Genomic DNA, 12,920 nt, shown 5'->3' with positions numbered 1-12,920 from the left:
GTCTGACACTTGCCCCCTTCCCCGCCCCATGAAGAGAGGGCAGGGTTTTTCCTGACCTAACCTCACCTCTAACCTCAGGAGATCAAGTTCAGACTCAAAGGAGCAGGAGGAGAAGGGAGGAACACCAACATATCCAAACAAAGCAAAACCAACCAACAAACCAACAACTCAAAGTAAAGCCAAACAAACAAACAAACAAAAAAACTCAAGGAAGAAACAAGCAATGCAGAGGAACGTTCAGAAAACAGGATTACTGTCTTTAAAATGGTTACGGTTTAATAGTTTCTCAACATAATAAAATAAAATATAAGGGCACACAGCCTGGTTTGGGAGTGGGATTTTGGTCCCATCTTTTTTCCCTTAAGTCAGAGATCAAAGGCCAGAAAAACCAAAAGGAAAAGATAACCACAGTTGGTTAAAGTGGATGCCACGTGCTCTCTTGTGGTCATTTTAGCAAATCATGCATCATAATAGACTCTCACTCACTGCCCAGAGTAGGAGATGAGACAGCAGCAGGAACAGAAGTGGCGGGGGGAGATGTGACTGGCGCCACTGTTACATAGGATGAGCTAGGAACATGTCTAACGTCAAGGTGCTGCCCCATGGTCTGTCGCTTTAGGACTCCCTTAAAAGAAGCTCCCGTCTGGAATGTGTTAATTACGTCGATCTGCAAAGAATCAGAGAGTGAGACAGCTTTGCTCCACAGTCCAGAGAGAGGAAGAAAGGGGGAGGGTGGGGGGTGTAGGGGGTGGTCCTGGAGGATTAGGGAAGAGAGGGGTGGAAAGTGCTGGGAGAAGGGGACAGGAGCAGGAGCAAGAGAGACGTTTCCCTCGTACACAAAGCAATGGTGAGGAGAAGGGTGGGGAGGCGGGGGAACCATTAATCGCGCCACAGACTAATTTTAAGGAACAGTTTGCCGTGGAGGCCAGATACCCAGCCAGAATCCGGTCTTCTCTTCCTTTGCAGCCTACAAGTGATGTTTTAAGTGTGCAGGGGTCCAGAAGTATCTACAGTTTAAAGGGACTTCTCACCCTGTGACTCCTAACAGAGAGTGACAGCTTATTCGTTGTGTTGACCTGTACTCTTAAAAAACAAGGCATGTCATTTAAGATAGAAGGGAAAGTATATATATCAACTGAATTTTGGGCGTCAGGAACCTCTGAACCAATTATGTTGACTACTGATTTTTGAAGATTTTGCAGGAAAGTTAACTCCTGTGTTCAAAGAAAAAAAGTGAGGCATGTCGTAGGCCACATCCAGGTGGTCGGGGCAGAAAGGCACTTAGACCACGACAGCTGGGCTCACCTGCTTCTGGGTGTCTGCTCTGAGAGCCCCCTCTCCTTGGGCTGAAACAGACAAGGCCCGAGAAGGGAGCTCAGGAACCCAGCAGCCAGGCTCTTTAGCAAGAGTGCCACCAGCACCGGGGGTGCTAAAATGTCTGGCAATGTCTGACAGTAACTCAGTAGCTAGACTGAGGGCGGGGGAGCGAGACATGCTGGCTGGCGGTGATCAGTGGCAACAGTGTAGCAAGTGGTTTCTAGTTTTGTGTCCTACCTCTCGGACACAGGTGATTATATGCCATTTGATTACCGATGATGGCCTTGGTTTGGGGCCTGGGACAAAACTACTGTCCTGGTCCCTGACCACTAGGTGACAAGGAACAAATCAAAAGGAATTCCTTTATCCTTTAGGATCTGGTAGAATCGTCATAAAACTGCCTGCAGGATTCAGACCAAGGGCTGATTCCATTCACCAGAATGGCTTCAGTTCCTCGGGTGAGAAGGGGACAAAGCAGGTGCCTTACGCGGCAGACCGCTGTTCTTATTTATAAAGTTTCCTGAGAAGCCACGCAATGTTTAGGGTTGGTTTCTGGATTCAGACCAAAGGCTGAGCTAGACTACCATCCCTTCATTGCGTTACATAGTTTTTAGTTCTGGGGGACAGAGGAGCCTGATCCTGTGGGAGGGAAAGCGCTGCACATGGGGAGGGGACTGGTACAGGTCCCCCCACCTCCACAGGGGAAACGGATCCCAGGGTTACCTTCCCAAAGCTTCTGCTCCCCAGTGCTTCTGGGTCTCCCTAAACTAAAGGAACCAGGAGCGGACCATTGCTGGGCTGCCCCCGCCATCGCCCGGGTGTTTCAGTTAGAGTGACAGCAAGGATCAACAACCCGGCGGCAGGGGGCTTTGTGTGAATCCTGCTGAGGCTGACAAGCTGCTGCCAGGAGAGAGCTCCAGGGGTCTGGGCTCACTGGCTTATGGGGCCAGGTGTGCTCCGCGAGGGCAGGGGCTGAGTGTCCGTGGTATCTTTGAGGGCTGCGTTCGCTGCCTAGGTGTAGGCCTGAATGCCTCTCTCGCCTAGCCAGCCCAGGTCCCGCAAGGAAAGGCAGTCTGCCCAACGCCGTAAGGCCATGCATCTGAACCCAGGGTACAGAGTCAAAGGAGTGGGAACTGGGAGTGGAAGGGAAGGAAGATCCGTGAACCTCAGCCCCCCAGGACAGAAGACTGGTGAGGGGCCAAGGAGATGCTGGAGCGAGGGAATCCTGGCTAGGGAAAAAAAAAAAAAATCACATAGGAGGAGAGGAGGCAGGGACCCTGAAAGGAAGAAAAGCAGACAGGTTATTATGAAAGGAGCAGACCTGAAGGAAAGCACCAGGGCTTCGGAGACAGGAGCCAGTGGCCTAGAGGGTGGGGTGGTGTCTGCAGGTCCCGGGGAGTCTCCCCCTCTGGGGGGAAGGAACCCGGGAGAGGGGAAAGGAGTCCCAGTGGTTCCCTAACTAGCCCTGCCCTCCCACCCCCATCATGGTCTTGCCTATGGGAGACAGGTTCCCAGTGGGTATGCAGTGGGGAGGTTTCATTTGATCTCTCTTCCTATGACTGAAGGAGGTGGGCTTGACTAGGGAACTTTCTATGCCATCGGCAAGGCTGATTTTAGAGACTGGAACTTGTTTCCGGGATCTCCAGCCAATCAGCAGAGAGGAACAGGCCTGCTCTCTGGAGACGGAAATCTTGACTAATACAATAGAGGCATATAGGGCAAGAACAGGGAAAGTGATAGAATGACCAGGGCCTAGACTAGCCGCCCACCTAGGAGCAGGTGATTACAGTTGCTGCATGGAAAGTGGGAAGAAAAACGTTACAGCAAGGCTCCACAGGCAAGGGGGCCTAAGGGCAGCATCTATGCCAGTTCAGAAATTTCGAGAAGGGAAAAGGTTTGAGGAAATTATAGCTTCTTCCTTTTGGGGAAGCAAATCTGAATCCTGCAAAAGATACTCAGGCACTGAGAGACTTTGGTCATTTAGATACACTGAGCCGTCAGATTCCCCACCAAGGCCTTAAAGTATGAGTGGGGAAGATATGCGAGGGTGAGTTCCTTTGGCAAAGATCCCTCCAGATAACAGCTACGTTACCCTCGCAGCAGCTGGAGGACTTACACGAAGCGTACGCTGTCAATGCTGGTTTAGAGATGCGGCCTAGCTCCTTTCTCCTGAAGGGCGGGGAAGGACCCCGAGCATCTCCCACCCCGAGGTCAGAGGTCAGGTCTGGTGCTTGCAAGAGACCTTACACAGGGAGCTTGCTGGCCCCACGGAGGGTGGCAAAATGGGCTTTAGAACCAAACAGAAGCTGAAGGAAGAGGCTACCAGTTTGTGATCAGGGCTCTGAGCCCTCTGACTACTCTCCTCTCAGAGGCACCCAGGCAGCTGGTCCCTGGAGCTAGGGGAGCTCGGGCTGCCCACCAGCGGCGAGCCTTAGGGAGGGAAGAGATGTGAGCCACCAGGAACGGCTGTTCCCCCAACCCCCACCTCCCCACACGGAGGGATGTCTTCTCCCCAGCGAGGACAAGCCACTGTCAGAGTACCTGAGTCTGGATACGGTTCAGGCCTCGGAACCAGAGGATCTGGCCTCTGCGCAGCTCCATCTCCGCATGGTCAATCTCGTCCAGCCCCTCTGCGTCCTTGGTGATCTCCTCTTTGGTGGTGCCGTGCCCAGCCTCCTTCAGGAACTTCAAGGATTGGGTAGGTATCGTGGAGATGATCTGAGAACAGGTGCAGTGGAGGGGAGATACCAGAATCCGGGTGAGAGGGCGGTCACGCAGCTCACACGGTCAGGCCCTCACGTAGGTCACTCTTTGCCTCATCAAGCACCGAGGAGGTGGGGGGGTGGTGGAGGGGCAGTGGGAGAGGTACCAACCCGGCCAGGCAAGCACTCCTCAAGGCCTCCCAATGGCAGGCCCTCAGGAAGGTTTTCTGTGTTTGTGGACACATGAAGGAGAACTTACATTTGCGTGTAAGTTTGGCAGCCATCTGCCTGGTTAATTATATACTTGGTTCTCCTTCTGTCTCAGTTGCTCCTTTCCATTTTGCCAGGAAAGGGAAGGAACTATAATGCATGGCACATGGTAGGAAGGGACAGAGACCAGGGCCCAAGGGAAGACAAGGCTAGGGATAGGAGAGGGTGGTCACGTCGCTTGTGTATGGACAAAGGGAAGAGAAGTCTTGGAAGGGAAGGATCCTCTTCTAGTTAGCGCATGCAGAGTAAATCCCTGTATTGTAAAACGAGGGTGAAAAAACAAAACAAAACAAAACAACCCACCCAGAAAAACGAAGGTGAAAAGATACTAGAGGTTTTCTTGGACTTGGGGTGAGACAGCTCAGGGAAGAAGGGACATTCAGGTATCATCAGACATGGGGCAGTAGGCTGGGCTCAGGAAGCGTCAATCAGCTCTCCCTGACACACAGACGAGGAATAGACAGGACTGGGACAAGAGAAGGACTGTAGGAGTGGCCCAGCATGGAGTCAAGGATTCTGAAAGGGGAAGAATGTCTGCTCCTGGATGACTAGAAGGTGCTGCTGGGACACAGGAGCAGCGATGGTACCCGGCATCAAGGTTGCATGGCCATCTGTGAGACTAGACCCAGGTGGAAGTTCCAGACAGTTGGTGAAACAACCAAGCTTCACTCAGGTGTAAAAGGGTCCCACTGGTAAAGTAATGCCACCGAATGGGACAGGGAGGAGGGGCTCATGGTAGGAATCAGGACAGCAATTCATCAGGGAGGCATCTGGGACACAGGAAAGAAACAACCAGCAGGTCTACGGGGAAGTGGTCCCAGGGAAGGATCGCTGGGGCCACTTAGAACAAAGCTGTCACCCAGGTGGCTTGGAGCCTATTGGTAGAGACTGGATGTCTGCAAAGCAGAGCTTCTCCTGGCTCAGAGCTGGGGATAAGAAGGTGTGCAAAGTGGTATCTGGGAAGGAACAAAATTTGCCAGATCTGATCCAATAGCTAAATTTTACTGTGTCCTTAGATGGTACTAGAAATTGTTCTAAGTCATTTCTGTGTCATAACAGATTGGCCCATTAGCAATGAGAAACAATGATCCTGTTCTCCTAAGCTGAGGAAACTGAGGCACGAGTGGTTAAGACACTTGGTCAAAGGGATTCAAAGCTGGGGAGCTGGTCCCAGCGTCCATGCTCTTAACTGGGTGCTATGCTGCTTCTCTAGAGCTCTCGTGGGTCTGTATTTATCTCAGGTGAGAGTAAGCCATTCGACCCAGTCAACCCATTCAGGCCATGGTGAACATGAGAGGCAGGGGAGTCCTAAACTAGGTCAGCCCAGCAGCTCAAAGCCAGACTGTGGCTTTATTAAAATAGACTTCTGCTCTGTAAACATCTACTTCTAAGACCCTCAATTTTGTTTTTCTCTTTTTAGCAAAATTCCATTGAACATTTCCACTCCCATCTCAGAGACGCTAAGGGATCTGCCTGCCACTAGGCATGCTTAGAGGAGATCCACAGCCACCGAAGTGGGGGGCACTGACAGGTCCTGCAAGATGGAAAGACCTGGAAAACTGGGGGGAAGAAGCTGATGGCGAGGAGCTGGGAGGCGCTGCCATCGCATGTCCCATCTCCTCCAGAGGAGAGAGTCTGCCGGCCGCGCACCCACACTGGGCGAGCCGGCTGCTACTCACCTGGCCCCAAAGCAGTTCTCCGATGCCAATGAACAGACACCAAAACCACTGAGATAGGGTGAGCTTCGTGCAGCTGAAGGGTTTACCCCCAAATTCCACAATGAGAATCTAGAACCGAGAAAGGCAGCCCACCATCAGGGAGGCGAGTCACGGGTAGCTAGCCCTCCAGCCGAGACCACCAACACGGCGTCAGTGCCCCAGCCCGTGATCCCTGTGGGCCTAGGCCCAATCTGCTTGTTGGAGGAGGAGAAAGAGGAAATCCAGAGCGGGGAAGAGAAGACAGACACAGTCTTTCTAGAGACTCTGCTCGGGAGACAGAGCTACTTACTATGAATATTATTAAGGTAAGACCTGACAGATCCAGGGGGCTGGAAGCTTCTGGTGACTATAGCTAGTGGGCGAGGTGCCAAGAGAAGGCACAGTGAGGGAGAGGAGGATTTGAAGAGGCAGGCCAATGAGGGGGACCCCGGCAGGGGATGGCAGGACCCCTTGGTGTGGGGCGAGCTCCTAGTCTCCTGTATCTGTAGGTGTTTAGTGTACCCGAGACTAGGGCAAGGAGGAAGACACCTGATCCTTCTATCACCGGGGCAGCCATGCCTTGACCCCAGTTCTGCGAGAAGAACCCAGGCCAGCTTTATCTGTCCACTGCTCGTGCACCCTGCCACTCCTTCTCTCTGTCTGTGGACTGCACCTTGTCTTCTGCCAAGGGCCCCGCACGAATGCAGGGGTGGGAACAAGGAGGGAGCCCGTATGGCATGTCTGCCTATCTCATGTATGTTGGCAGGAGGGACAGAAAGGACCTCGGTGAGTGACTCTCTCCTTGGCCACTCTGGGAAAATTCTGTGCTTTGGAAAGACAAGGAAGGAACCCACTCATCTCGTTTTATTTGCTACCAACGTGTTGCCTTGCACCATGGCACCTGACCCAGCAGGCTCCAGTTCCAGAGCAATGTGCAGATGGAAGTCAACCGGGAATCCAAAAGCTCTTGATCTGCAGCCCGAGTCCCCATCATTCCCTCCCTCCTTCTCCCGGGTACCTAAGCAACCCCGCTCCCAGCTTCTGCCCTCTGCCCCGACTCCAGCTAGAGGCTCACCTGGCTGATGAAGGTGCCCAGGACCACGGAGCAGAAGATGAGGTTGCGGAAGATGCCCGCGAAGACGTTCCTCTCTCCGTGGATCTTGCGGGAATTGATCTCGTTGAAGAGCTGCATCAGCACGAAGGTGTTGAAAATGATGGTGTAGTGCTGGCTGGGTGGGGAGTGTAGGGGCGCCTTCCTCCCGCTGTCAATGTCGAAGAACCTCTCGCCTAGTGGGGACAAAGGAAGCATTAGCGGGTTAAGCGCAGTCTCCGTGAGGGCCCAGTTTGAGTCAGAATGACACCCAGGCATGGCCAAGCCAGGGTCCTAGGGCCGGTGTCCATTCTCTCGGGTCAGTATCTGAGCCACACTAGCTAGCAAACACTCTGAGTGTCAGCTCTGGTCTCAGCATATCTGACTCTCTCTCCACGTCCGCTGCAGTGACTCTGACTGCTTATGGTGTGGCGTTGGGGGGTGGGGGCTGTGCAAGGGTCTGGCAGACACAGGTTTGATCTTAGTGCTGCTATATATTCAGCACGGGTCCCGCACTTCAGTTTTATAATCTTAAAAAAAAAAAAAAAAAAAGTACAGAAAGCCACCCTGTGAAATTCTTAAGAGGAGTATACCAAATAGTGCAGGGCGGCACAGAGCGGGGCAAGGGGACACACCCCGTGGGTGACATTGCTGTCACCCCTAGTCCTGTGGTCGGCTTGCTCCCGTGCCACCTTCTCTCCGCGGGCCATTCTCTGCCCCCGTCCCTGCTTAGCACCCAGACCCCCGTCCCCAGCGCCCCCGCGGCTCACCAGCGAAGACGAGGAAGAAGATGACAGTGAGCTGATAGACGGAGTGGCCCAGGATGTTCTTCATCATTGTGCGCGATATCAGAGGTTTGTTGCGGCCATAGGGGCGACGCTTCAACAGAGACTCCGTAGGAGGCTCCGTGGCCAGGGCCAACGAAGCAAAAGTGTCCATGATTAGGTTAACCCACAACATCTGCACGGCTTTCAGCGGGGAATCCTGGTGGGAGGAAGCACCCGTGCTTTGAGCTTTCCCCAGAAACCAACCCCTGGCTCACTCAGCAGCCTCAGCTTTGCCCTTGCAGTGGCCTCACTTCCACCATCCACGCAGACTTTGGATCTGGCTGTTCATTAGCTGAGTGACCTTGAGAACACTACCTAACCTCCTTGAGCCTTGGGTTCCTCCCCTGTAAGATGGGGGGGAATATCCCATTGCAAGGTTGTTTCTGAAGACCACAGAGGTACTCATCCCAGTGGCTGACATGCACGTGCTAAATTAGTGGTGCCACGTGGGCAGATGGGGACCTAGGAGAGCTAATTCCCGCCCCTACACCCCTGGCGCAACTCCTGTCCTTAATCCTCAGTGACCAGGACCCCATCCCCCACGTTCCCTCGCCCCTGCCTCATCCCTCTCCTCTTGGCCCACCCCGTGCTCCCTTCACCTGAGTGATACAGGCCCCGGTGAAGGCCACGATCACAGCTACCACGTTGACAGTGAGCTGGAACTGGAGAAACTTGGAGATGCTGTCATAGACGTTTCGCCCCCACATCACTGCCTTGACAATGCTGGTGAAGTTGTCATCCGTTAGGATGATGTCTGATGCCTCCTTCGCCACGTCTGTGCCTGCAATACCCTGAGTGAGAGAGGGAGGGAAAGCAGTGAGGACCTAGATATGCAGACTTGATCTGCGTTCTGAACCCGGACTGCATTTCCAGACCCCCAAGAAGCTTCCGAATTGGCCATAAACACTAGGGGGCGCAGGCGCCACGCTAATGCCAGTGACCGAGCCACCGTATTCCGAGTTCTCTCTTCCAGAGAAAATGTGTCACCCTCAGTCCACAGCAAGCAGGGCTGGGGCCTGATGCCACCATCTTACTCCTGAACCTAAAGTGGAAATGACAGTTATCTTTGATATTCCTTTCTCCCTTCTTTGCCAGCCCCCAACCTTAGAAATGAAGGAAAGGACAGGGAACCTGTGTCCTAAGCTACCTCCAAATCCCTACACTCTTCCTACACCCTTCCTCCCTTCCTCCCCTCTTCCTTCCTCCCCTCTCTCTCCCTTCCCTTCGCTTCCTTCAAAGATTTTATTTTGAAGTAATCTTGACACCCAACATAGGGCTCAAATTCACAACTCCAAGATCAAGAGTCACATGCTCCACCGACTGAGCCAGCCAGGTGTCCCTAAATTCTTTTCTGCCCCTAAATTCTTATATTTCTTTTGCCACTGCCAGTGTCTCACTTATGTCCTTGTCTTCTCCACACTTCAAAGTCACTTTACACTTTTTTTCTGGGGGGAGTAGTCTGGCAGCACAGTTCAGATGTCCTACTCTTGTTCAAATTCCTATTCCTGGGGAACCACGAAAGGTTTCTCAATAGACAATGGGTGAAAGCTGTGCTTATGGAAACGGTAAAATTTCTAGACTTGTATTCAGAGCCCTCAACAGGTGAACTGGGATTCATTTTCCAGTCTGCTCCTAAACAATTCTCTGATTCTCTCCTTCACTCTGGAGTCTAGACTTCTACTTACACCATTTCCCTAAACCTGGAACATCCTCCTTCCTCACCTATTTAAACCCCATCTATCTTTAATGGTCTATGAGACCAAAACCATCCCTAAGGTCCCCGCCCCTACTTCTGTACCGTGTCTTGCAAAGCCTAAAACCCACAGAGGGGCGTGTTCATTGATTTGGTTCGCAGTAGTACACCATTTGTTCTCTTTACCAGGTAGTAATATTTTCCTATCCAGATTGCAATAAACAAACACCTGTTACAGATTAAACAATTCGATTTCCCCATCAAAAAGTCCTCTAATGCATCCCCACCATGTGTCACATGCCCTGAAAAAAGAAAGGAGGGGAAAAAAAAAAAGAAAGGAGAACTATATATACTTTCTACCAAGGAATAATCTTCAGGCTATGTTAAATGAAAAAAAGCAACGTGAAAAAAGAGAGTGTATGCTATGTGTGTAGAAAAATATACATATAGTACAGGTAAGTATCATCTATCGAAGAGGATAGGATGCAAATACATTATACATTTGATTATATTTTAAAGGAGCAAACAGAAGGATACACCAAAACAAAAGAAATGTTAGAGTGAAGTGGGGAGGGAATAGGATGGAGGAGACAGGGGTACAAGCTGGATTTCTGTTTTGTATATTTGACTTTAGAACTATATAGCTACTTTATCTGAGTATAAATCAAGACTAAGATTAAAAAGCAATCTCTAGGGGCACCTGGGTGGCTTAGTGGGTTAAGTGTTTGACTCTTGATCTCAGCACAGTTCTTGACGGTCATGAGTTCGAGCCCCACATTGGGGCCCAATGTGGAGCCTACTTTAAAGAAAAAAAAAAAAGCAATCTCTAAAATGGAAAGCAACATGGTGTGAATGTACTGGTACAACCAGTGGAAAGTACAATCACACAAAGGAAAAATATTCCAAATGACTTTTAAAAAAACACAGTACCTTGATGGTAGACCCTAGCAGAGTATAACTATAGAATAAAAAGAATTACAAGAAGAATCTTGAACTGTTTTTTGTCTTATTAGATAATAATATATAATAATACATAATACTATGTATAATAATAATAATAATAATAATAATACAAAAGCACTTGTATTATTATTGCTATTTTGAGACTGTTACCTATAGTTTAGGGTAAAATAAGTAAGGATTATGTTAATGCCATTAGGAATCAAAATTTTCAGCTTAAGAGGTACAGATATAAAATTAGGGAAATTAAATAAAAGTAGCTAGAGTTCTGTAATTCTAAATTTGAACTGAAAATACCAACATGGATTCATGAAGCGTTTTATCTTTAAAACAAAGAAACGCAAAAACAAAAAAGAGACATAAAAGATATATTTCCTAGCTTTGCCCATTGCAAAGATCTAGAAATGATTTCCTTGATAGTAAGAAACTCTGACATTCAGATTGTGTTCTCTAAGCACCATTTCTTACTAAAAAGCAGGACTTTGAGAAATGGATGATTCTAGATCTAGGATGAGAAATACATATAATGATTCTGGAACATGTTATTATGACAGAAACCAAGTAAGGTATTAAGAATAACTAGGGTTGTATCTAAAGGACCCAGCAGGATTCATGAGGCTAATGACGGGTCAATGTGAACGTCAAAATAATAACAAGGGCAATGGGATTGAAACACATCAAATGTACTTTAATCTGTAGTTCATAACGATATTTTAAAAATGAGCTGTTTTTAGTAGAGTTCCTTAGTAGGGTTATTTTAAAAAATATAATTCACGGGTGCCTGGCTGGTTCACTCAGTAGAGTAGGCAACTGTTGATCTTGGGGTTTTAAGTTCAAGTCCTGCGTTGGACATGGAGCCTACTTAATTTAATAAATAAATACAAGTTAGGGGCACCTGGGTGGCTCAGTCAGTTAAGTGGCTGCTTCTGTCTCAGGTCATGATCCCGGGGTCCTGGGATTGAGTTCTACATTGCGCTCCCTGCTCAGTGGGGAGCCTGCTTCTCCTTCTCCCTCTGCTCCTCCCTCCTGCTTGTGCTCTCTCTCTCATAAAATAAATAAAATCATTAAAAAAATTTAAAAACATATATATATGTGTGTATGTATATATATATGTGTGTATATATACATATATATGTATACACACACACACACACACACATAAAAAACTTACTGGTTATCCTTGGGAGTATCCTAAAAAGTCAACTCATTTTGAAAACTAGTAAATAAAGAAAAAGGATCAGGTATTTAGCTGCCTTTCATGTAGGAACATGAACCTCAACCTCAGAGTTACCAAATAATCCTGGAGGGCAGGTTTCTTTCTGTAGAAGTCTTCAAGTTAATAGAGAAAATCTGGACGTAAATTTGCAGGCCCTAATGAAAGATGGGATCTAGAATCTGACTGCATATGACAAGAATACGGTCAACAAAACCCATGTTATGCATTATTCTATGTAGACAACCAGCCTGGTTCCTTCAAAACTAAATAGCTAGGACAAAAGACAGAGGGCGTTGGGCAGGAGAGCTAACATTGCATCCTGTTATCTTTAGAAAGGGCTATTTGTGAGGCTGGCCCTCAGCTGGCATCTGGGACCTTGGCTCTCAGAACGCCGCAGTCAACAATCAACTGAATATTAGTTGGTGGTTCATTGTGCCTAGACCGTGCCCAAACAGTATGTTTTCTCTTGAGCACCTCTTTTCCTTCTAGGAGTCTGGAATCTCTCTTAAAAAAACAAAAACAAAACAAAAAAAAAAACCCTAACTAAAAAACATTTAATTATTTATTTATTTGAGAGAGAGAGAGAGAGAGACGGAGTGGGAACATGTGAGAATAGGGGGAGGGGAGAGGGAGAGAGAGAACTCAAGCAGACTCCCTGCTGAGTGGCGAGACCAATGCGGAGATCGATCAGGATCAATCTCACGATCCTAAGATCATGACCTGCGCCCAAACCAAGAGTTGGTTGCTCAACAGACAGAGCCTCCCCTAGGCACACCTAGGAGTCCAGATCTTAGCTCATATTAGGCAGAAAGTGACTATATGCCCAAGCCCAACAAAAACCTTGGGTACTGCAATCTCTGATGTGCTTCTCTGGGTAGAAACATCCCACATGTGCTGTCGGAGGGGGAGAGCGAGCTCTATGTGAGCCCTCACGGCGGGAGAGAATAGAAAGCCTACATGCGGGTTCCTCCAGACTCTGCCTGCGACTTTCTGCCTTATTACACCCATGCACTAAAAAAATCTTAGCCATGAGGACAGCTCTGTACCAAGTCTCATAAGTCCTTTCAGTGAATCCACAAATGTAAAGCTGCTCTTGGGGACCCCTGACACAATGATCCTACAGGACCCGTGGTTCGCAACCTTTAGGG

The 12,920-nt window shown here is 49.2% G+C and overlaps 1 protein-coding gene across 7 annotated transcripts in view; it reads right to left on the bottom strand.

Moving 5' to 3' along the window:
- Positions 1-12,920, bottom strand: part of ATP2B4 (ATPase plasma membrane Ca2+ transporting 4) — a 94,209-nt gene that overhangs the window by 9,213 nt on the left and 72,076 nt on the right. For 4 of the 7 annotated variants that reach the window (XM_059146972.1, XM_059146975.1, XM_059146974.1 and 1 more), the window contains 5 exons: positions 8,503-8,694; positions 7,847-8,060; positions 7,062-7,273; positions 5,969-6,076; positions 3,859-4,035 (listed from right to left, as the gene is read on the bottom strand). In XM_059146972.1, the coding sequence (XP_059002955.1) occupies positions 3,859-4,035; positions 5,969-6,076; positions 7,062-7,273; positions 7,847-8,060; positions 8,503-8,694 (903 nt within the window). Of the gene's footprint in view, positions 1-486; positions 668-3,858; positions 4,036-5,968; positions 6,077-7,061; positions 7,274-7,846; positions 8,061-8,502; positions 8,695-12,920 lie in introns of all 7 variants that reach the window. The other 3 variants (XM_059146977.1, XM_059146976.1, XM_059146978.1) reach the window with 2 other exon arrangements.

The sequence above is a fragment of the Mustela lutreola genome, chromosome 14 (assembly GCF_030435805.1).
Source record: "Mustela lutreola isolate mMusLut2 chromosome 14, mMusLut2.pri, whole genome shotgun sequence".
Lineage (NCBI taxonomy): Eukaryota > Metazoa > Chordata > Mammalia > Carnivora > Mustelidae > Mustela > Mustela lutreola.
The sequence above is the reverse complement of the archived record's forward strand: the minus strand, read 5'-3'. Positions and strand labels throughout refer to the sequence as shown.